The sequence below is a fragment of the Protopterus annectens genome, chromosome 8.part0, assembly GCF_019279795.1.
Source record: "Protopterus annectens isolate FY-2018-M chromosome 8.part0, PAN1.0, whole genome shotgun sequence".
NCBI classification, from domain to species: domain Eukaryota; kingdom Metazoa; phylum Chordata; order Ceratodontiformes; family Protopteridae; genus Protopterus; species Protopterus annectens.
The window spans coordinates 713,796,092-713,820,806 of record NC_056741.1 but is presented as its reverse complement, the minus strand read 5'-3'; the positions used below and the strand labels follow the sequence as shown (position 1 = coordinate 713,820,806).

At 43.1% G+C, this 24,715-nt stretch overlaps 1 protein-coding gene across 3 annotated transcripts in view; it reads left to right on the top strand.

Annotated features, from left to right (window-relative positions):
* The window catches only part of DAP3 (death associated protein 3), a 1,113,059-nt gene that overhangs the window by 349,408 nt on the left and 738,936 nt on the right, over positions 1-24,715 (top strand). For all 3 annotated transcript variants that reach the window (XM_044080167.1, XM_044080166.1, XM_044080165.1), the window contains exons 6-7: positions 22,504-22,596; positions 22,852-22,982. In XM_044080167.1, coding sequence (XP_043936102.1) covers positions 22,504-22,596; positions 22,852-22,982 — 224 coding nt within the window. The remainder of the gene's footprint in view (positions 1-22,503; positions 22,597-22,851; positions 22,983-24,715) is intronic.

Here is a 24,715-nt window from a genome sequence, read left to right as displayed (position 1 = left end):
TGTAATAGTGTTGGTTTGAAAGTGACACAGTGGATTTTGGATTTTTTTTTCTTTTCTTTGGACAGGAATGTTCCTGCATGCCTTTCCACGCTTTCCACTAGTATCCAGGGTACTTCGGAAGATTCAGAAGGAATCTCCCAAGATTATTGTGGTGACTGCCTTCTGGCTCAGGCAACAGTGGTTTTCCCTTCTTTTGGAAATTGCCGGAGCAATTTCCGCAAGCTTCCTCACAAAATGGATCTACTCACACAAGAACAAGGGGTGTTTAATACACCCCTGACATCAGTTATCTTCAGTTGACTGCCTGGATAATAGGGTCTTGACTGATTTTAAGCATCTGTTTTCTGAGGACGTGCAGTAGGTACTAATAGAGGCAAGAAAGCCTGCTACTATAAAATCATATGTTATCAAATGGAAAAGGTTTTCTAGTTGGCGACAGAAACATAACCATCACCATTCAGGGCTAGATGTTCTTCGTGTTTCACTGTTGCAGTCATCACACTTGGGTTATCTGCCTGCAGGTAACCCTCAGTCAGCCCGAATACCAGAGTCTTGGGATTTCTTCGTCGGATGCTGCCGCTTCTTCCATGACGTCAGGTCTTCAGGGGTATAAAACAGGCAGCCGATGCCATTACATCAGTCTTTCTTGCAGAGGAGCCCAAAGCAGAAGCAGTTCACAAGTGCTGGTCGGCCGCTACTTAAATTTTTGTTTTCAAGTTTCAAACCTGAAGTCTTCTAAAGCTAAGTACCCCATTGGGGATCCTTTTTTCTTGCTATAACCGATGTCAGAAAAAGTTAACATCTGTCTTGCCTGTGGAAAGCAAATACCTCACAGACTTTTCATTTTTACTGCGTCACCTGTTTAGGCCCAGACTACGATGTTCCTCGCTTTCAGTTTTGTGCCTTGTTTAACGCCCGAACCATTCGTCGTGTGGCTATGTAGCTAAATTCTTTCGCTCTCCTTATTCTGAAATGGCTTCGATAAGCCATCCGACTACTGATTCTTCCGAAAAAACGTGAAGATAAAGATAGAGACAGACCGTATAGGTCCAAAACTGCTGACAACGCTTCCGTTAAGCTAGTCACCAGTCTGCCGGTACTCAGTGAGGTGCCTTTGCAGCCCCTGATGCCCACTCCTACAGATTCGCAGGCCTCTGCTGAGACCCATTCGGAGTCCAGAATGCCGCGCGATGCTTCAGCTATGGAACCTGCGGATGTCTCTACCTTGGATGGGTCCGGAGCCGCTGTGCAGACACCGGCTTCTGAGGGTGTATTCTGACCTACTGATGTTCGAATTAGACAACTTCATTTTAACTACCGAGTTTCATAGGCCCAGAGTGCACACTACACCTTGAAAACTGACGACCAAAGTGCATGCTCAAGCTCCCATGCCACAAAAACAAATGCGTAGAATGACTGAAGACCTTATTGCCTTAATTAGGGGAAGCCAGCCTTCCACTGCTAAGAGACAAAGAATTGAGTTTCATTCTGATTCTACAGACCAGGAGTCCGATGACTCTGACCCTTCTGATCAGGACATGCCCTTATCAACCTTTGAGGATTCAGATGCAGAGGAATCTGTTCCCTCTGCCTCCTCTCTAGAGGATTTTTCTTTTGGTGAAACCTTGCATACTTTAAGAGAGCATGTCTGCTGGGAATGCCAGGACTCTACCCTCAGTCCAAAACGAGACTCAGAGAATTTTTAGAGTTGCCTCAGCACAGGCCTTTAGCTATACCCCCTGTCCTGGATGTTGTAGATGATGTCTTCATGGAATCCAGTCTTACTCCAGACACTTTACCCCCGGCCCCTAGAAAACCTGACCGGTACTACAGAGTACCTGACTCTCTAAAATTTCTCTTCAAGAATCCTACTAAGGCTCCAGAGACCATTTCTCAGGGACCTAAAGGTAGTAAGGCTACTACAGCCAAAAACTCTACCCCTTCAGACATGGATTCCAGAGATTTAGACAGATGGGGTAAGAAGGTAGATACCTCTGCAACTCTTGCCGTCAGGGCATTGAATTGCCAGATGTCCTTCAAGGATGCATCTGCAGTCCTAACAAATGGGTTGTCCTGTCGTCAGGCAGCCCCTCGGTCGGCCGGATTCCAAAGTCTGGGTCTGGCTTCGGCTGGTGTCGCACTTCACCTGACGTCATAGCTGCAGTTATTCGGGTATAAAGGCATCAGCCGACGCCATTTTCCTCAGTCTTTCTTGTCGCGTGGCACCCGAAGCAGAAGCTGTTCGCAAGTGCCGGTCGGTCAGATCCAGAGATTACTACTACCGAATACTACTTCGAAGACTTCTAAAAAGCTAAGTACCCCGTTGGGGACTCTTTCTTGCCTCAGCCGATGTCAGAAAAAGTGAATAACTGTTTAACTTGTGGGAAACAAATACCTCATAAAGATTTCCACTCTTACTGCTTACCTTGCTTAGGCCCAGACCACGACGTAGTAGCTTGTCTAGCCTGTGCTTCTTTTAACCGATGGACGCTTAGACGTCAGTCGGAGTTTGCTGAGCAGTTTTTTGGCTCTGATTTTGCGTATATTATGCCGTTGGATCCTCCGACTACACAAACGGCCAAAAACGCAAAGAAAAGGACCGACACTCACGGTCCGCGGTTTCGGCTGAAACCGCGGTTAAGGCAAACCGTGAGTTTCTCTGTTTCGGCCGAAGCCGAGCAAGCGGTCCTTGCTTCAGCCGAATCCATGCCTTCCACCGAGGCCTCTTCTAGCCTGGTAGAATCGCCTTCAGAAATCCAACCTGCTGTTGTGGTTTCTCAGGAATTATTGGACACTATTCCCTTGGATGTTTCTACTCCTGCACGTGGAGCTGCTAAGCCTCCTGCAGCCATGTCCATTAAGGCCTTTGCCAGAGCTAAAGCTACCAAGACTGCAACTGTTAAGGCCCCTACTCCCAGGTCCAGTTCCAGTTCTCAAATGCTCTCTTTGGCAGAGGATCTTATTAAATTAATCAGGGGATCCCAGCCTCATCCAGACAGGGCCTCTCATCCTCCTCCTCAGAAGAGGCCTAGAGCAGAGCCACCTGAGCCAGTGTCCACTGATGATTCCTCTGATGATTCAGACAATGCAGACCCTCCAGAGGCTTCTTATTCCCCTTACGAAGACTCTGATGCTGAAGAGTCCATTCCTTCTGCCTCTCCTCCTGAGGAATTTTCCTTTGGGGAAACCTTGCATGCCATGAGGGAACAATTTCAGTGGCAGGGCCAAGATTTTTCAGACTCCAGAAAAAGGCTTAGAACTTTTTTGCATTTACCTCAACACAGGCCTTTAGCTATACCTCCAGTTCTCTCTGTTGTAGATGATGCCTTTAATGATGCTTGCACTGCTCCTGATTCTTTACCTCCGGACCCTGCTAAGCCCGACAGGTACTACAGGGTCCCAGACACACATTACCATTTATACAAGGCTCCTTTTGCAGATCCTGAGACTATCTCCCAGGGACCTAAGGCTGTAGCTTCTACCTCTGCTAAAAAACCCCTCCCCTCTGACAGGGAATCCAGGTCCTTAGAGAGATGGGGTAAAAAAGTTTACACTTCAGCTACTTTGTCAGCCAGGGCTTTGAACTGTCAGTTTCACATGATACAATATCAAGAATTTATGCTAGACCAGTTAACTAAAAAACTGTCCTCTGATGAACCTTTTGATAAGAAGTATGTTCAGGAGATGGTACATAACATTCAACAAGTTAGTAACCATTCTTTAAAATGCGGCTATGATGCACTGGAGGCTTCCTTTAGATCAGCCATGACAGGCACAGTTATCAGAAGGCATGCCTGGTTGAAAGAGCAGGCCTTACCTGACCACGTCAAATCAAAGTTATTAGATGCGCCCATGGACAAGGCCAACTTATTTGGTTCTCCTGCACAACAGGTACTGAAGAAGATGGAGGAGAAGGCAAAATCTGTTCAAACAGTGAAAGATTTCCTACAGGTCCAACCTCCAAGGTTTAGCCGGAACTGGCCCTCCAAGAATTGGTCCTTTCCAGACTCCTCTAAGGCACAAAGAGGCAGGAATAGGAGATCAAGAGGCAGAAATCAGTCCAGAGGTGCCTACCGGGGCTGCCAGTGGCAGGGTAACAACCAACGAGGCACAGACACAGCCACCACCACTACAACAGGACAAACACAGTGACTTGGCTCTAGCACCGCCTACCAGGGAACAGCTAGAAGCACCCTTAGGCGGGAAGCTAGCCTTATTTTCAAAAAACTGGCATTACATCACAAGGGACAAGTGGATTTTACAAACCATAGACCAAGGTTACAGGTTTCATTTCCATACTCTACCAGCAAAGAGAGGAATGCCAAACCTACCTCCAACTCAAAAGGCAGAAGCTCTACAACAAATATCTCAGTTATTAAGGATAAGAGCCGTGGAAAAGGTACCATCTATGGAACAAGGAAAGGGATTTTACTCCAGACTCTTCCTGGTACCAAGAAAAGGGAGCAAATGGAGGCCTATTCTCGACCTGTCCGCTTTAAACACATTCCTCATTGTTCCAAAATTCAAAATGCTGACTCTACAGCAGCTTCTTCCCATGCTGGGCAAGGAGTCTTGGCTGGTAACTCTAGATCTCAAGGAGGCATACCTGCACGTCCCCATTCGACCAAATTGCAGAAGATGCCTCAGATTTCTTGCAGGATCAGAGCATTATCAATTCTCAGCATTGCCCTTTGGCTTATCTACTGCGCCCAGAGTATTCACGAAATGCCTGGCATCAGTAATTGCCCATTGCAGACTTCAGGGAATACAAATTTACCCATACCTAGACGACTGCCTGATACAAGCGGACAGCACCAACAAGTTAACAGAAGACTTACAAAGAGTCATTTACCTGCTACAAGCCCTGGGATACACAGTCAACATAAAAAAGTCAAGACTGATTCCATCCCAGAGAATAACCTTTTTGGGTGCAGAGCTGGACACAACAAAGCAAATGGCATTCTTAACCGTAGAAAAACAGGAACAACTACCACTCTACTTCTTGGCATTGACAAAGCAGAGTCATCTTACAGCAAGAAAAGTACTACAAGCCCTGGGCTTCATGGCATCCTGCATAATCCTGGTACCTCATGCCAGACTGCACATGAGAAAACTACAGTGGTACCTAAAGAATTGCTTGTCTCAACACAAGCACAGCCTAGAAACCAAAATTCCAATAATCCCATGCTTAAAGCGGGAGTTCCTATGGTGAGCTCAGGCCTGCCAGTCAAACACAGGATTGCCCTTCAAAAGCACTCGACCAAGCCAAACCATCACGACGGACGCCTCAGACCTCGGATGGGGGGCCCACATGCTGGACAAGCGCATACAAGGCTTATGGACTCAAGACCAGTTACACCTGCACATAAATCTAAAGGAAATGCTGGCAGTAAAATTGGCAATCCAGACATTCAGACATTCAGACCATTCCTCCAAGAAGGCCAGTTGATAAGGACAGACAACACCACAGTGATGTGGTACATCAACAAACAGGGAGGCACCCATTCATACCCTCTATGCCGGCTGGCACTGGACTTATGGAATGTGGCTCTGAGCTACAACATTCAGCTACAGGCAATTTTTGTACCAGGAAAAGAAAACATACTAGCAGACATACTAAGCAGGACTACCACGGATGCCCACGAATGGATGTTGCATCTGGACATCTTCAAAACCATTACAAGAAAATGGGGACTCCCAGAAATAGACTTATTTGCATCCCCACACAATCACCAACTAAAGAAATTCTGCACAAGGACGTACCACCCACTAGCTTGGAAAGTGGACTCCCTATCTTTCAGTTGGAGGAATCTGACAGCATATGCATTCCCACCTCTTCCTTTGATGCACAAGGTGCTACTGAAGATCAAAGAGGACCGTCCGAAGGTCATTCTGATAGCTCCAGACTGGCCAAGGCAACATTGGTACCCATTACTAAGGAGCTTGTCTCGGGAACAAATATGGACACTACCCCTGGTTCCATTACTGTTAACACAAAACAACTACAGCAACCTGCATCCAAACCTGAAAACCCTGCAACTGACTGCCTGGAACATTGCATAAGATCAATTAACCCACAGTTATCACAAAGGGTTAAAGACATTATACGTGAGGCTCGCAGACCCTCAACAAGAAAGAATTATGCAGCAAAATGGAAACGATATAACATTTGGAGTACTGCAAGGGGAGAGGATGTGTCACTGGTAAACATAGCCAGCATCCTGGAATACTTGGCAGAACTTTTTACACTCAGGCCTGTCCTATTCTTCCATAAAAATACATGCATCAGCTATTTCAGCAGAATACAGCTTGGATCCTCCAGTCTTCTCACACCCTCTGCTCAGACAGTTTCTGAGGGGAATCAAAAATGTATAACCTCCCAGGAAACCACCATTGCCAGCTTGGGACTTGAACTTTGTGCTAGAAAAATTGACACTTCCTCCTTTCGAACCAGCAGCAACAGCAGAGATGCAATACTTATCATGGAAAACTGCTTTCCTGCTAGCAATCACTTCAGCAAGAAGGGTTTCTGAACTACAGGCATTAATGGCAGTACAACCCTTCCTGTTCTTCCATCAAGACAGAGTGTCCATGAGAACAAATCCTTCATTTATGCCTAAGGTGGTATCCAGAGTGTCTTTAAACCAGGTTATCCACCTACCTACATTCTTTCCCAACCCACAGAACAGGGGAGAAAGACTGCTACATACCTTGGATGTACACAGACAGTTACGCTACTACCTGGACAGAACCAAGAGCAACAGAAAAACTGATCAACTACTGGTAGCATATGCACCAGGAAGGGAAGGAAAAGCAATTTCAAAACAGACAATCTCAAAGTGGATAGGAAATTGCATTAGATTTTGTTACTCTCATCATGAAAAGAAAACTCCAGAAAACATCAGGCCTCACTCTACAAGGGCCACAGCCACTACCACAGCCTTCTTAAGAGGAGTGGCTACCAAGGACATTATAGAGGCTGCTACTTGGACCTCCGTGCATACATTTGCCAAGCATTATAATTTACCTTTATACTCTAGATCCCGAGCAGGTTTTGCCTCTGCTGTTCTGCAAGGGATTCTATCTACACCATAAACTATCCTGTTACCTCCTCCCCTAGTTTGGCTATGGTATTCTACCCATTTGTTAGGACTGCAGATGCATCCTTGAAGGACATAGTACAGTTTTGTACCTACCATAAATGTAGATGTCCGATAGGAATGCATCTGCAGTCAGGATTACCCACCCGCCTTCCCCTCTGTGGTACTCCTAGGGTATTTACCCACCTTATAGCTAGCTGGGGGGGATCTATTATGGTGTATTTGTTTGTATATATGTACATACATGCTTATTATTTGTGTTTACTCTCTATTATTTGGAATCATTGGCATTTATCCAAATTTAGCCTTCCAAGAGGGCACCTGGCATCTGGGGCAAGAAACACTGAGGAAAATGGCGTCGGCTGATGCCTTTATACCCGAATAACTGCAGCTATGACGTCGGGTGAAGTGCGACACCAGCCGAAGCCAGACCCAGACTTTGGAATCCGGCCAACCGAGGGGCTGCCTGACGACAGGACAACCCATTTGTTAGGACTGCAGATGCATTCCTATCGGACATCTACATTTATGGTAGGTACAAAACTGTACTTTTCACATGTTGAAGTACCAGCAACATATTATGGAACTAATTAAACAAAAATGGGGTTACTTCCAGATTGTGCAGAAAGTAAAGATTTACAAGAGTTAATGCATTCTACAAACCAAATTAGTAAGCATACTTTGCAGTGTGGCTTTGATGCCCTAGAAGCATCTTACAGGTCTGCAGTCACTGGGTCTGTACTGAGAAGGCATGCTTGGCTGAAATAACAAACATTTCCAGATCATGTCAAATCAAAATTACTAGACGCTCCTTTAAATAATGACTGTTTGTTTGGCACCAAAGCAGAAGAGGTTCTTAAAAAGATGGGAGAAAAAGCTAAATCTTTGCAAACTGTTAAAGAATTATTGCAAGTGCAGCCACCTACATTCAGTAGGCATTGGCCTTCTAAAAACTGGTCCTCTCCAGCCCCTTCCAGGGCTTCTCAGTCCAAATCCAAGGGAAACAGGCCACCCAGACTACAGTCTCAGGGTATGCAGAGATCTAAACAATGGAGAGTGCTCCCATCTCAAAAACAAGGAGTGGTAAGCTGCCCCCTTATGGAAAAAGCTCACTATGACTTTTCAGTTATCGTTCCCAGCCTTGCCCAGTTACTTGTGCCCCTAGGAGGAAAACTTGCCCTTCATGCAAAAAACTGGATGTCCAGTACTCAGGACCGATGGGTCCTAAACATTGTATCCCAGGGGTACAGATTCTACTTCCATTCACTGCCAACCCCAAGTGAGTTTCCAGACCTTGGTCCAAACCAGTGGGCAGAGGCTCAAAAGCAAGTACTTCTGCTCAATATCAGAGCTATTCAACCTGTTCCAGTAGAACAAAGGTGGCATGGTTTCTACTCCAGACTTTTCTTGGTACCTAGAAAAGAGGGCTCTTGGCGCCCAATCCTGGATCTATCAATTCTTAACACCTTTCTGGTGGTCCCAAAATTTAAGATGCTTACCCTGCAACAGCTTCTCCATGTGCTAGCCAAGGATGCCTGGTTAGTCACTCTAGACTTAAAAGAAGCTTATCTGTACATCCCCATAAGGGAGTCATGCAGGAAATGTCTATGTTTCAGGGCAGGTTCAATGCACTATCAGTTCTCTGCACTTCCCATTGGCTTATCTACTGCACCCAGAGTATTCACAAAGTGCCTGGCTCCAGTCATTGCATATTGCAAGCAGAGAAATATCCGAATTTTCCCGTACTTGGACAATTGCCTGATTCAGGCAGACAGTCAGGAATTGCTCCTTCAGCACCTGGCATTTGTAAAAAGCCTTCTCACTTCATTGGGGTACACTATCAATGAAAAGAAATCACAACTGGTGCCCAGTCAAAAGATTGTATTCCTGGGAGCAAGCTTGGACACAACTTCCCAAATGGCATTTCTCACTCCAGAAAAACAGGTGCATCTGACCAGCTACTTCAAACAAATGGCCACCAGAACCCTGCTATCTGCAAGGATAGTACTGCAAGCCCTAGGATTCATGGCCTCATGTATTCTGCTAATTCCATATGCAAGACTGCATATGAGGAAACTTCAGCGGTACTTAAAAAGCCTTTGGTGCCAACATTCTCAGGACCTGGAAACAATCATTCCAATCACACCTTGTCTAAGGGGAGTGTTCCTTTGGTGAGCAGAAGCATGCAACCACAACAAGGGACTGTCTTTCACTCAACCCCTCGCCGCCCAAACCCTGACAACAGATGCATCAGGCTATGCATGGGGGGGGGGGCTCACATAACAGGCAAATGCATTCAGGGCCAATGGAGCCCAGGCTGCACATCAATCAAAAAGAGATGCTAGCTGTACAGAATGCTCTGACAGCCTTCAAATACCTAATCCTTCCAGGACAGCTGCTGATAAAAACAGACAACACCACAGTTATGTGGTACATAAACATTCAGGGGGAACCCATTCCTACCCACTCTGCAGGTTAGCCATGGCCCTGTGGAACACAGCCTTGAGCAACCAAGTGCATGTACAAGCTCAATTCCTGCCAGGCAAACAAAATTCATTGGCAGATGACTTAAGCAGAAATCTCCTAGACCCACACGAGTGGAAATTGGAGCCCAACACCTTCAACCTTCTAATCCAGAGGTGGGGGATATTGGACGTGGACCTCTTTGCCTCCCCCGAGAACCACCAGTTGAGCAAATTTTGCACCAGGAACCCTCACAGCAGGGCCTGGAAGGTGGATGTCCTATCATTCCAATGGAAAAAAACTCTGAATTTATGCCTTTCTCCCTCTGCCCCTCCTCTCAAAAATACTACTCATGATCAAACAGGACAAGCCAAGGGCAATTCTTATTGCCCCAGACTGGCCACGTCAGCATTGGTACCCACTCTTACACAGTCTGACAACAGTGCCACCCTGGCACCTTCACCAGACTCCTACCCTGCTGTCTCTGCAGGAGGGACAGATTTTGCATCTACTGTTGCAAACCCTAAACCTTGCAGCCTAGCTTATCCCCTGAATACACCCTCAGCAAAGAGGTGCTGGATGTCATTTTTGAAGCCAAAAGGCCTAGTACCAGGAAATCCAATGCTGAAAAGTGGAAAAGATATTGTTATTGGAATCCGTCTAAGAAAAGGAAAGGGCAGTGCCATCCTTACCTCTAATCGTGGATTACCTAGCAGAGCTACTCCACAGAGGCCTATCCTTCTCCTCCATTAAGATTCATGCCCCTGCCATCTCAGCTCATTATAATACTGAGCCACCTCTATTTTCTCACCCTCTCATCAAACAGTTCCTGAGAGGGGCTAACAATTTAAGGCCCCCTAGGAGAGCACCCACCCCTGCCTGGGACCTTAACTTTGTACTGGAGAAGCTCACACTTCCCCCTTTTGAACCTGCTGCTTCAGCAGAGTTAAAATTCCTTTCTTTGAAAACAGCCTTGCTTTTAGCCATAACTTCAGCAAGAAGAGTGTCTGAGTTACAGGCGCTAATGGCTGTGGAACCCTTCATTATTTTCCACTCTGACAGGGTTTCCCTCAGGACTAACCCGTCCTTTATGCCTAAGGTGGTGTCCAGTCTGGCTCTAAACCAATCCATCCATTTGCCAGCCTTCTTCCCTAAATCTCAGAATAAAGGGGAAAGGATCCAGCACTCCTTGGATGTGCACAGACAGCTCAGGTTCTATCTTGACAGGGCTAAACCTTTCAGAAAATCTGACCAGCTGCTAGTCAGCTTTGCTACAGAGGTAGAGGGCAAGGCCATTTCAAAACAAACCATTTCCAGATGGATAGCACATTTCATCCATTTCTGCTACAAGCATCATGGAAAACCTACCCCACAGGGGATCAGACCACATTCCACTAGGGCTACTTCCACCTCTACAGCATTTCTTAGGGGAGTTCCTACCAGGGACATTCTGGAAGCTGCAACCTGGAGTTCTGTACACACCTTTACCAAGCATTACCACTTACCTATTTTTTCTAAATCCAGAGCTGGATTTGCTACAGCAGTCTTACAAGGCCTGCTGGCCAGTCCTAATACTTGACTGCCTCCACCCTTCCTCAGCTTTGGGAATCAACTCAAGTGTGATGATTGCAACAGTGAAAGACAAAGAACATAGTACAGTTGTGTACACGTGCCATAAATGTAGATGTTCGAGTGTATTCACTGTTACAGTCCTGGTTTCCCTCCTTCTAGCCCCCTGGTTTTATTTATCCTTTGTACCTCTCCTTTCTATGGCCATTTTTACTGGCAGTGATATTTACTTTTTACTGGTGGTGTTCTCCGCCATATACTAGCGTCCTATTTGGGGAGCTCCTGACATTTGGGGCAAGAGAAACTGATGTAATGGCGTTGGCTGCCTGTTTTATACCCCTGACTACCTGACATCATGGAAGAAGTGACAGCATCCAACGCAGAAATCCCAAGACTCTGGTATTCGGCCCGACTGAGGGCTACCTGCAGGTAGATAACCCAAGTGTGATGACTGCAACAGTGAATACACTCGAACATCTACATTTATGGTAAGTGCACACAACTGTACTTTTGTTCTCTGGTATTACACTATTTGTGTGTTTTGCTGTCCTATGGCCTTTTTTATTCCTCTGTCAAGGTTCATTTATTATCCATTTCAGCGTGTCTGCCCATGGATCCTCCTCTATCAAGGCAGTCACATGTCAAAATGTTCTTGAAAGGGGTTTTACATAAGAGGCTTCTAGATAAACTGGTGGCCTGTCTTTGGAATCTTGTTCCATTTGAACCAGCTAATCTGGCTGACTTGATGTTCATAACATGGAAAACAGTTTTACTTATTGCTCTCACCTTTGTAAGAAGGGTGTCTGAGTTGCAAGCTCTTATGGTGATTCAGCCCTACCTCATTATCCACAAGTACAGGGTTTCTTTGAGAACTAATCCTCCTTTTATTCTTGAAGTAGTGCCTGTGTTTACTTTAAGTCATACTATCCATGGTTTTCTTTCTTGTGCCTAAAACTGAGGGAGAAAGGATGCTCTGTACCTTGGATGTACACAGACAGCTCATGTACTCTCTTGACAGAACTAAAGCTTTCGGATCATAGGATCAATTGTTAATTTCTTGTGAAGGGAAGAAGGGACAACCATTGCTAAAAATACTCACTGTGACAAGTCTATTACCAGGCAGGGTCAAGGCCCACTCTACAAGCACCTTGGCTTCTTCTATGGCTTTGTAGAAAGAGTTGGATTCAAGAAGTATTCTAGAAGCTGCTACCTGGTCCTCACTACATACTTTTACAAAGCACTAAAAGCCAGATTCCTTCTTTAGGTCTAGATCACGCTTTGCCAGGACTTTTCTCAAGGGGCTCCTGGACCCTTCTCCTTCCACCTCCTAAATATTGTTAGCTGTGGTAATCTAACCATATAGCTAAAGGCTGCTGCAGCAGTGATCAGTATAAAGAACATAGTACAGTTTTGTAATTTGAAGTTACTATAACAGAAGATGTTTGAATGATCACTGCTGCAGTAGCCATCCCCTCCCTCCATCTCCCTTGTTTTTTGGTATGTTTTTTTATGCTAGGGTGTGGATATTTACATATTGCTATTCCTGTCCTTGTCCTTTCAAGGTATAGCCTCCCTCTCTACAGGCAGGAATGGTGTGAAAATCTTTGCACTCAAACTTGTCTTTTATTCAGCTTACCTTCAGCTGCTTGACAGTTTGGGCATGTGGAAGTTGCTTTGAAGCTTTGGAAGCTGGTCTGCTGTTAAATTCTTGACAGGATATAACCCATTTAGTTACGGCTACTGCAGCAGTGATAATTCTCACATCTACTGCTGTGGTAAGTTCCGTTTACACAATTGAACTTTGCACCGCTGGGAATCTGTAAATTCTCAGATTTGCTACTACTGAATTCACATCTTTCATACCAAATATTTTCATAAATTTCTTCAGAAATGTATCCTGTTTTGTTGTATTTACCCATTTTATGCCCCCATATATATTTTCATTGTTGCAAATCAAGTTTCAGTCCCTACCTGTAATATTCCCTGCTGAAAGATGATTTTCTCCTAAAATTTTTATAGCTCCATAATAGCAGTTTTAGATGAAATATAAATACATGTCCTCATCCCTTTCCAGTAGCCCCTTACTTACTCAAATCTGCCGTTATTATTTTTCCTCTTCTGTCTTTAGTGGAGTTCATCTAGCAAGTAATACAAGCACTTTTTCTTTGTCTTTGATGATCTGTGGAATAGTCATCCTGAAATCCTTTATCAAATTCACACGCTCATTTCTTTTCAGACATGTTTCATGTAGCATTGCTATTTGCACCCTGCATTTCTTAATATCATTAAATATTTCCTTTTTGTCTTTACCTGTGAATCCATTCACATTCCAAAAAATATGGAAAGTGTTACTGTTATAGTAAGAAGTCATTATTCCCACCTGTTGTATACGGTGGCTTTTTAAAATGTCTCTTTTCAGCTTTTGTGGTACAGGTACCCACTAATGTTTGCCAGGTTAATCCTTTCTACAATTTTTTTCTTATCACCATTGGCATCTGTAACATTTTACAAGACTTTTTGTTTTAATAACCTACAAACAAAAACAAGCACACCCACAGAACCTGCTAACTTAATACAAACACACATAACTATGTACATCTTCAAACAATGAAGTTTAGCTCTCCTAACAGCAGCATTTGTCCCAAAAGGCAGCTGCTAAAATAGGCCCTAATTGACTTGAAATTCAAGTTATCCATGTTAAGATGCATGTTACTGTAAGTGCTTCTACTTACACTTATTGTTTTTTGTGTGTGTGTGTTTATCTATATTCCCCTCCTAGATTTGAAAGTAATATGCATGTTTTTAAAATCATTGACTTTAGCCTGGAAGAAACTATTGTTCAGGCTTTTTATTGCCCTATTATGAGCTTGTTTCCACGGAAACAGAAGAGAAAAATTTAGTCCTTTGTTCCTGCCTGAAATACAAGTCGAAACATTTATTGCTGAAGGAAAACTTTTTTTTATTTTCTGTGTTCTCATATTTACTTCTTTCCACTTAAAACTTATTAGATTAAGCCAAGGGTCTTAGTACAGACATGTACCAATGCAGAATTAATAGAAAACATGCCAGCTCTACATATATTATGATCTGTGTGCTTTTGCGCCCCATCTCCCACCTCAGCATCCCAAGATTACAGCCTGTTAACTTAAACATACTTTTGTTTAGCTATTTTTCTCTTTTACTTTGTAATGCTTACATTTCTTAATACTAAAGAAGAAAGAAATATAAGCAGTAGAAGAAAAAGGCATCCGTTTACATTACCAACTTTATCACATACAAGAACTAATATATTTTACTATAAAACATGCAATTTATATTGTGAAATGTTTCATAGAAGTACTGTTAAGAATGGAAATTGTATTAGTTAGATTATCTTCTTCCTCCCCTCATTGTCCACTCAAACGTTAACATGAAGTGAGGCAAATGTTTTTCAGTTCCCTACAAGTTTAACAAAATCAGCAAAAGTCTACTCTCTCCGCTTTTTCTTATACAGCCATGTCTCAAAAAAGCAACTGATGCTTTGCAGTCTGAGATTTATTAACTAATTTCTGTGTTGCTGGTCTTCTTTCCATTCATCTCCATCTCCCAACTCCGGATTCTGGTTAATTTCCAAACTACTCCCGATTCTTTTAGTCAACTCCTGTGCTTTTCTCTTTTTCTTAAGCATTTTCCTTTTGAACAGTGGAAAAGGTTTCACTTGTCAGAAGGATGAGAAGCCAAGTCCCTTGATTGGTGGTTCACTTGTTTTTAGACAAACTTTATTTCCTCCCTAGCCCGCGGTGCATCCAAACATTTTGATCTTCCAGGAAAAAATATTCTACAAACAGCTGGATACAGCAGCTTGAACCTCACACTTACCTCTTGACATTCTCTGATTGCTGGGATAAATTTGCTTCTGTCTTTTGCCTGGTGGACAATGAATAATTATTTTCCATAAATATTCTATCTGCAGTTTTTAATACTTTGCCTTTTTGCCACAATTTTGTCAGGATCAACTCTCTTTTTCTGGTATGGTTACTAATACAGGTATTTGTCTGCCTTCTCATGGCCAGGTGCGGAGCGCACAAACGATGTGCCTTTTCAATTGACAAATCAGTCCAGTTGCTTGTTTGTGCTTTCTAGTTTCTCTGGTACAGCAAAAAAATCTCAGATTTTCCCTTTGTGCTTTGTCCTCTAATTCTATCTTTTTTGAAACTGCTCTTCTTAACCAGTCTTCTATTCAGCCAGACTTTTCTTCATTTCAACCACTGATTTTTGCAATTTTATCAACTCATCTGTTTAAAGCTTCTTCCATTTTTCCAATCCTATATTTGAGTTAATATATTCCTTCAGTGTTTCTTTTATTTTAAACAGCTCTGCGCATACATGCTTATTTATTTTTATTTATTTATTTTACATTTGTTGACCGGGCTAGTCTAACTGGATATATGTCCATTTTCAGTAGAGGCCCAAGGAGAAAAGCTCCGAGACTATAAAAAGAAAAAAAATTATACAAATAGTCCACAAGAACAGTAGAAATACAAAATAATTACATAGTCCACAAGAAAAGTGGAAATACAAAATAATTACATAAGTATACAATTGATTGGCAGAAATAATTATAGCAAAAGCATTTTTTTCCCTCTAGATTACTGGAAGCTGTCTCACACCACAGCTGGAACTTTAACTGCTTTTTGCTGAATAGCTGCAGGATTCTTCCCAGTCACTGTTTTCTCTTCACCTGTCCCAGATGATTTTGTTTCAGGCTCTCTTAGTTTCCTTTTTGCTGCCATCCAGACAGTGTACTTTCTAGCCAGTAACTGAATTTACAGAAAGTGACCAAGTTCCTGTCCCTTGTTTCATTTTTATTCACATTAGGAGAGCTGAAGTTTGGGTATTGATCAGTGTGCAGCCATCTTGGAACGTCTGGCATCTGTATTCCTTACCGCAATTTGCTCACAATTCTACTGTGTTCTCCATTGATCCAAGGACCATTTTTAACTATGACCTCTGCAAAAAATGCAGTCAAACTCATTAAATAACAATATCACATCTGTTAAAGGATAGTAAAACAAAAGTGGTAACATATCAAGCAGAACTCAGCAAAAGCATATATGAACTGCTCTGATTTAGTAGATACAGTTTCAAAATGTTGATCATTAATGGTGAAATGTACCGACTGACTACTGTTTAGGTAATAATGTGCATCAGCTGTGATATAGCAAACATTAATGTTTACATATAAAGGTATTATTTAAAGTGCATTAAACAACTTTGTACATGACAAACCAAGGCAGGTGACAAGAGTGAAGAATGTACATTTCCATGCCTTCTTACCTGTATAATAGAACTTCAGAGAAGCTGTTTTCACCAAATGATGTCAGCTCGCTGTTCTTGCCCTTGGTGGTTCTTTCTATCCCGTGTTATCAGACTGTTTACTGATTCATCTTTGTTCAGGGTTAGGCACTTCCCACTGATGTCCTTCATGGATGCATCTGCAGTCATAACAAGTGGGTTGTCCTGTTGTCAGGCAGCCCTGCAGTCGGCCGGATTCCAAAGTCCGGGTCCGGCTTCGGCTGATGTCGCACTCCACCCGACGTCATCTCTGCTGGTCTTCGGGTATAAAAGCATCAGCCGACGCCATTTTCCTCAGTCTTTCTTGCCGCGTGGCGCCCGAAGCAGAAGCTGTTCGCAAGTGCCGGTCGGTCGGATCCAGAGATTACTTCTACCGAATACTACTTCGGAGACTTCTAAAGCTGGTACCCGTTGGGGACTCTTTCTTGCCTCAGCCGATGTCAGAAAAAGTTAACAATTGTTTAACCTGTGGGAAACAAATACCTCATAAAGATTTCCACTCTTACTGTCTGCCTTGTTTAGGCCCAGCCCACGACGTAGCAGCCTGTTCGCCTGTGCCTCTTTCAACCGAGCGGCTTAGGCGTCGGTCGGAGTTTGCAGAACAGTTTTTCGGTACTGATTTTGCGCATTATGTCGCCGGATCCTCCGACTACCCAATCTTCAAAAACGCAAATAAAGACCGACACTCGCGGTCCGCGGTTTCGCCGAAACCACGGCAAAGCAAACGCCAGTGTCTCGGTTTCGCCGAAACCGAGAAAACTGCTCAAAGTACAGCTGAACCTATTCTTACAACTGAGGCCCCTGCTACAATTCTTGAATCGACCTCAGAAATTTTACCCACTACGGTGGTTGACTTATCAGACACCATCCCTTGGATGTCTCTACCCCAGCACGTGGTGCTGCTAGGCCTCCAGCAGCCATGTCCATTAAGGCCTTCGCCAGGGCTAAAGCAGCCAAGACTACTAAATCAGTGCCTGTTAAACCCCCTCATCCAGGCCCTCTTCTAGTTCTCAAATGCTTTCTTTGGCAGAAGATTTAATTTCCTTAATTAGAGGATCTCAATCTCACCCAGACAGGGCCTCTCAGCCCCAGAGAAGAGACCTAGGGCAGAGCCCTGAGCCAGTGTCTTCTGATGATTCTGCTGATGAATCAGACATAACTGACCAGCCTGAGGCTCCCTTCTCCAATTTTGAAGATTCTGATGCTGAAGAATCCATTCCAGCTGCTTCCCCACCAGAAGAATTCTCCTTTGGGGAAACCTTGCATGCCATGCGAGAACAGTTCCAATGGCAGCAACAGGATTTTTCAGACTCCAGAATAAGACTTAGGACCTTTCTGCACCTCCCACAGCACAGGCCCTTAGCTATACCTCCTGTTCTCTCTGTGGTGGATGATGCTTTCAATGATGTTTGCTCGCTCCAGATTCTTTACCCCAGCCCCTGCCAAACCAGACAGATTTTACAGGGTGCCAGATACTCATCACCACCTTTACAAGGCCCCTCTTGCAGACCCAGAAACTATATCCCAGGGTCCCAAGGCAGTAGCATAACCACAGCTAAAACCCTATTCCTTCTGAAAGGGAAGCAAGGTCACTAGACAGATGGGGTAAAAGGTCTACACTTCAGCTACTCTCTCAGCTAGAGCTTTAAACTGTCAGTTTCACATGATACAATACCAAGAGTTTATGCTTGATCAGTTAACTAAAAAGCTAACTACTGATGAATCTCTTGATAAGAAATATGTATTAGAGATGGTAAATAACATACAACAGGTTAGCAACCATTCCTTAAAATGTGGCTATGATGCACTGGAGGCTTCATTTAGATCAGCCATGACAGGCACAGTGATAAGAAGACATGCATGGCTAAAGGAACAAGCTTTACCGGATCATGTTAAAGCTAAGTTGCTAGATGCTCCTATGGACAAGACAAGTTTGTTTGGTACACCTGCCCAGCAGGTTATGAAGAAAATGGAAGAAAAGGCAAAATCTGTTCAAACTGTTAAAGATTTCCTGCAGGTTCAACCCCCAAGGTTTAGCAGGAACTGGCCTGCCAAAAATTGGTCCTTTCCTGACTCCACAAAATTTCAAAGGGGCAGGAATAGACGTTCCAGAGGCAGAAACCAACCCAGAGGAGGTGCCTACAGAGGACGACAGTGGCAAGGTAACAACAGAGGCACAGCCACTGCCACTACATCAGCACAACCACAGTGACTTAATCCTAAATCCGCCTACAAGGGAACAAATAGCAGCTCCTCTAGGCGGAAAGTTAACCTTATTTTCAAAGAACTGGCACTACATAACAAAAGACAAGTGGATTTTACAAACCATAGATCAAGGTTACGGTTTCACTTCCACACTTTACCAGTCAAAGAGGAATGCCAAATCTACCTCCAAATCAAAAACAGAGGCTCACGCCAGATAATGGAGTTAGCAAACATGAGAGCTGTGGAAAGAGTGCCAACAGCAGAACAAGGAAAGGGTTCTACTCCAGACTATTCCTAGTTCCAAGAAAGGAAAAAGTTGGAGACCAATTCTCGACCTGTCCACCTTAAATACATACATCATTGTCCCAAAATTCAAAATGCTGACCCTACAGCAACTTCTTCCCATGCTGGGCAAGGAGTCTTGGCTGGTAACTCTAGATCTCAAGGAGGCATACCTGCATGTCCCAATTCGACCAATCTGCAGAAGATACCTCAGATTTCTTGCAGGATCAGAGCACTATCAATTCTCAGCATTGCCCTTTGGCTTATCTACTGCGCCCAGAGTATTCACAAAATGCCTGGCATCAGTAATCGCCCATTGCAGACTACAGGGAATTCAAATTTACCCATACCTAGACGACTGCCTGCTACAAGGGGACAACAAAAGCAAGCTGACAACAGATTTACAAAGGGTCATTTACTTGCTACAAGGACTGGGATACACAGTCAATTTACAAAAGTCAAGGCTGATACCATCCCAAACAAGGACATTCTTGGGCGCGGAATTGGACACAGTACAACAAATGGCATTCCTGACTACAGAAATACAAAAGAACTTCCTCTTTACTTCTTGGCACTAACAAAACTGAACAAGTTAACAGCAAGAAAATTTCTACAGGCCTTGGGCTTCATGGCATCATGCATAATCTTGGTCCCATTTGCCAGACTACATATGAGGAAACTACAGTGGTACCTAAAGAATTTATGGTCCCAACACAGACACAGTCTAGAAACAGAAATCCCACTAATTCCATGCTTAAAACAGGAGTTCCTATGGTGGGCTCAGGCATGCCAGTCAAACCCAGGCCTGCCCTTCCGCAGATGTCAACCAAGCCAGACCATCACAACAGACGCTTCAGACCTAGGATGGGGCCCACATGCTGGACAAATGCGTGCAAGGATTGTGGACACAGGATCAACTTCACCTGCACATCAGTCTAAAGAAATGCTGGCAGTAAAACTGGCAATCCAAAAGTTCAAACCATTCCTCAGAGGGCCAGTTGATGATAAGGACAGACAACACCACAGTCATGTGGTACATCAACAAACAGGGAGGCACTCATTCATACCCCTATGCAGAATGACCTTGGAGCTGTGGACCCTGGCACTCAGCTACAACATTCAGTTACAGGCAATATTTGTACCGGGAAAGACAATACTCTAGCAGACATACTAAGCAGAACCACTCGGATGCCCACGAATGGAAGCTGCACCGGACATCTTCAAGACCATCTCAAAGAAATGGGGAATGCCACAGATAGACCTATTCGCATCACCTCTCAATCACCAGCTCAAAAAATTCTGCACAAGGACATTCCACCCACTAGCATGGAAAGTGGACTCACTCTCCTTCAACTGGAAAGGCCTAACAGCATATGCATTCCCTCCTCTTCCTTTGATACACAAGGTACTACTAAAAATCAAGGAAGAACGTCCAAGGATAATCCTGATAGCCCCAAACTGGCCAAGACAACACTGGTACCCACTACTGAAGAGCATGTCTCGGAACAACATGTGGCCAATACCCCTGATGCCTTTGATGTTAACTCAGAACAACTATAGCATCATACATCCAAACCTAAAAACGCTGCAACTGACTGCATGGAACATCACATAGCAGCAGTTAATCCAGAACTTTCCCAAAGAGTTAAAGACATTATTCTTGAAGCACGCAGACCTTCAACAAGAAAGAACTATGCTGGAAAATGGAAAAGGTTTGTCATTTGGAGTACCGAAAGAGGAAAAGATGTGTCAAACATAGATATGCCTAACATTCTGGAGTATCTGGCCGAACTTCTTCATTCAGGCCTGTCCTACTCCTCCATCAAGATACATGCATCAGCTATTTCAGCAGAATACAGCTTTGATCCTCCTGTTTTTCGCACCCTTTGCTCAGGCAGTTCCTCAGAGGAATCAAGAATGTAAAACCTCCAAGGAAACCACCATTACCAGCTTGGGACTTAAACTTTGTGCTAGAAAAGTTGACACTAGCACCCTTTGAACCAGCAGCAACAGCAGACCTACAACACCTGTCATGGAAAACTGCTTTCCTACTGGCAATTACTTCAGCAAGGAGGGTTTCAGAACTACAGGCCTTAATGGCAGTGCAACCCTTCCTAATCTTCCACCAAGATAGAGTGTCCTTGAGGACTAATCCTACATTTATGCCTAAGGTGGTATCCAGAGTATCTTTAAACCAGGCAATCCACCTACCTTCCTTCTTTCCCAACCCACAAAACAGAGGGAAAAGAATACTGCATACCTTGGATGTACATAGACAGCTACGCTACTACTTGGACAGAACAAAAATAGCAGAAAGACTGACCAACTTTTTGTAGCCTATGCAACAGGAAGGGAAGGAAAAGCTATTTCCAAACAGACAGTCTCCAAATGGATAGGAAATTGCATACGATACTGTTACTCCTTCCATGGAAAACCAATTCCACAGAACATAAGACCTCATTCTACAAGGGCAACAGCCACTACCACAGCCTTCTTACGAGGGTGGCAACCAAAGACATTATTGAGGCGGCTACTTGGACCTCCGTGCATACATTTGCCAAGCATTATAATTTGCCTCTTTATTCCAGATCCCGAGCAGGGTTTGCCACTGCTGTACTGCAAGGGATCTTAAACACACCATAATCTACCTTTATCCTCCTCCCTAGTTGGCTATGGTATTCTACCCACTTGTTATGACTGCAGATGCATCCATGAAGGACATAGTACAGTTTTGTACCTACCATAAATGTAGATGTCCGAACTGGATAGCATCTGCAGTCAGGATTACCCTCCTTCCCTCTGTGGTACTCCTAGGGTGTTTACCCTCCTAATAGCTAGCTGTTGGGGAGTCTTTATGGTGTATTTGTTTGTATATATGTACATATATGCTTATTGTTGTGTTTACCTCTATCTATTTGGAAACATTGGCATCTATCCAAATTTTACCCTGCAAGAGGGCTACTGGCATCTGGGGCAAGAAACACTGAGGAAAATGGCGTCGGCTGATGCTTTTATACCCGAAGACCAGCAGAGATGACGTCGGGTGGAGTGCGACATCAGCCGAAGCCGGACCCGGACTTTGGAATCCGGCCGACTGCAGGGCTGCCTGACGACAGGACAACCCACTTGTTATGACTGCAGATGCTATCCAGTTCGGACATCTACATTTATGGTAGGTACAAAACTGTACTTTCCTTCATGAGCCTCAAAAGAATTAGTAGGATAAAGTCCAACTAAATAAACATATGCTTGCAGGAGACTGGTGTTGGAAATGGACAGTATAGCAGACAGCTGCAAGTTCACTACTTAAAAAAAAATGTCTGTCTTTTTATGTCTTGATTTTTATTTGTCTTTAAAATTTATTATCACAGTATTATAATTTTCCAGTTTAGAGTAGACCAATGTGTTGGTACATCAACTAACAAAAGTTCAGGATGTGCTAATACTGTTATCTTAATACCATCATATGTTTTAATACTGTGTCCATTGCTGCTTTTGTAAACAAATTCCATAATCTTATGATTTTCTTAACCATAACATTTTATTACAGATGGGCAAAGAGGCACAGGCAAGACTCTGACTTTATGCCATGCGTTACATTACTGTGCCAGTCAGGGTTGGCTGATAGTGCATATTCCTGATGGTAGGTACAGACATTCTTCCTGAAATAGTTTGTGAAATTAGGAGTCTGACACAATGTTTAGGGTAGAACAAGGAGGGGCATTGGATGTGGAGACTTTAATAGCCAAAGTACAAAAGACAAGTAAAAATTGCACAGTTTATTTAGACCCTAAGTTTTGTGCATATTTTTATAGGACGAAAGGGTTTATGGTGGTGTTAAAAAGTTTACATACTGTGGCTTGATTTTTGTTGACTTACTGTAGCATATCACTTTCAGCACATTTGTGGGTGAAGAACTGCAAAGAACTAATGCAGTCCTCTTACAATCAAGCTCGCTTTGACCAGCCTGTTGAAGCATCTATATGGTTAAGAAATTTCAAGATTACAAATGAAAAGTTTCTGAAGCAGGTAACTTACACTGTCAGTAAGTAGTTTAACCTAAACAGAATTGTTTCTGCTGTAGTGACTATTACATTATAGTATCATAAATAGGTTTCATTAAACTGTTTTCTGAGGAGACTTGGTCATACCTAATGAAAGTCCGGCACTTGTTAGTGTAGTTGAGTATATAAACGATGTAACTAGTAGATGAGACAGTAAGCAAGAATAGAATGTATGTTTACATTGCTTTGTGAGTTTTTTTCATTTAACTGAATGACAAGTTATAAATGGAGAGAGTGCGATTTTCTGTAATTTTCTTTACCTTTTCATTAGAAATCTCTTCGTGAATAGTTAAAACATATACATGTTAAAGAATGCTGTTAACGTCAGAGCTAGAGAAATAACATTGACTAGAAAATTTATGAAACTTCAGTACTATACTCTTTGAGCCAGAGGTAGATAACTGGTTCACTGTAGAGATGTTGTTTGTTGGAAGGCTCTATTTATATTAATTCCTTTTTCTGGGTATACTTACATTAATAATTTTAACAGAGGGCATCCCTCCATGGGCCTGTGACATATTTAGGCTGCTGAAATATGGAATACTAAACATGTTCACATTTATGTTTGGCATTGCCTGTTTTTTCTTACTGATCAAGTATCAAAGTAGGGAAATCACCCATCTGCACATTAGTGTCACAAGCCATTTCAGCCACGTGTCGTTTTTCATAGAGAGAATGCTCATCAGTCAGATTGACAATAATACCTAAAAGTAAAAAGAACCAGGATACATAGAACCACCAGAAGAAAATTAAACTCAACATTAAACGGTGGCACTCAAATACACTCCTATATCAAAGGCGCACAGTACACCAAACTGTAGCACTCAAGTGCACAGTAAAAACTTAACATCGTAAGAGAAAGACTTGCATGTCCTATTTTAACTCCATGGAGTGCAAAGAGACTGAAGAGAGTCATGACGCCATTTGGCAGTGACACTGTTTGCTAAGAAGCATATGATTTGATGATGTCATTTTCATTCATTCTTCAATGAATGGGTCTTGCATCCGACTCGGATGTTTTCTTTTAGATTCTTGGATCTGACTCTCTTGCTCCTCCCTTTAGCCATAATGTCCCTTACCGCTACATTACTTCAACTGTAGTTTGCCACTCTAATGATTCAGCTGGGATTGCATTCTTCCAATCTCTGGGTTACCTTTGATAGGTTTTATGAGTAAAAAAGGTATGATCTCTCTTTCTGGTAGTTTTTTTCTATGCTTTATTAGGGTATTTCTTTTTCTTATAGTTGGTATTGGCCTTTTCTTTGTTTACCTTACTTTCTACAGTAAACTTTACCATTGTTGGTAACCTTTCCATCTGTTTTAAAAGAATTGTGTGTATGTTTATATATATATATATATATATATATATATATATATATATATGTGTGTGTGTGTGTATATACGTCACTCAGCTGACTGTAACACCAGGAATGTCATCTATGTGGCGTACTGTACAACCTGCTATTCCTTCTATGTTGGGAAGACCAACAGGTCGTTAAGGGAAAGAATACGGGACCATCAGTATGCCTATGCCAGGAATGAAAAGTATAGTGCCATCTCCAAACATATGCTTGAATCGGGGGTACAGCACACCTTTCTTTTTCAAGCATTACAAGTCATCTATCCAAAGATGAGAGGAGGTGACATTGTTAATTTAACCGAAGAGATGGAGCTAAAATGGATTTTAAAGGGGTAGGG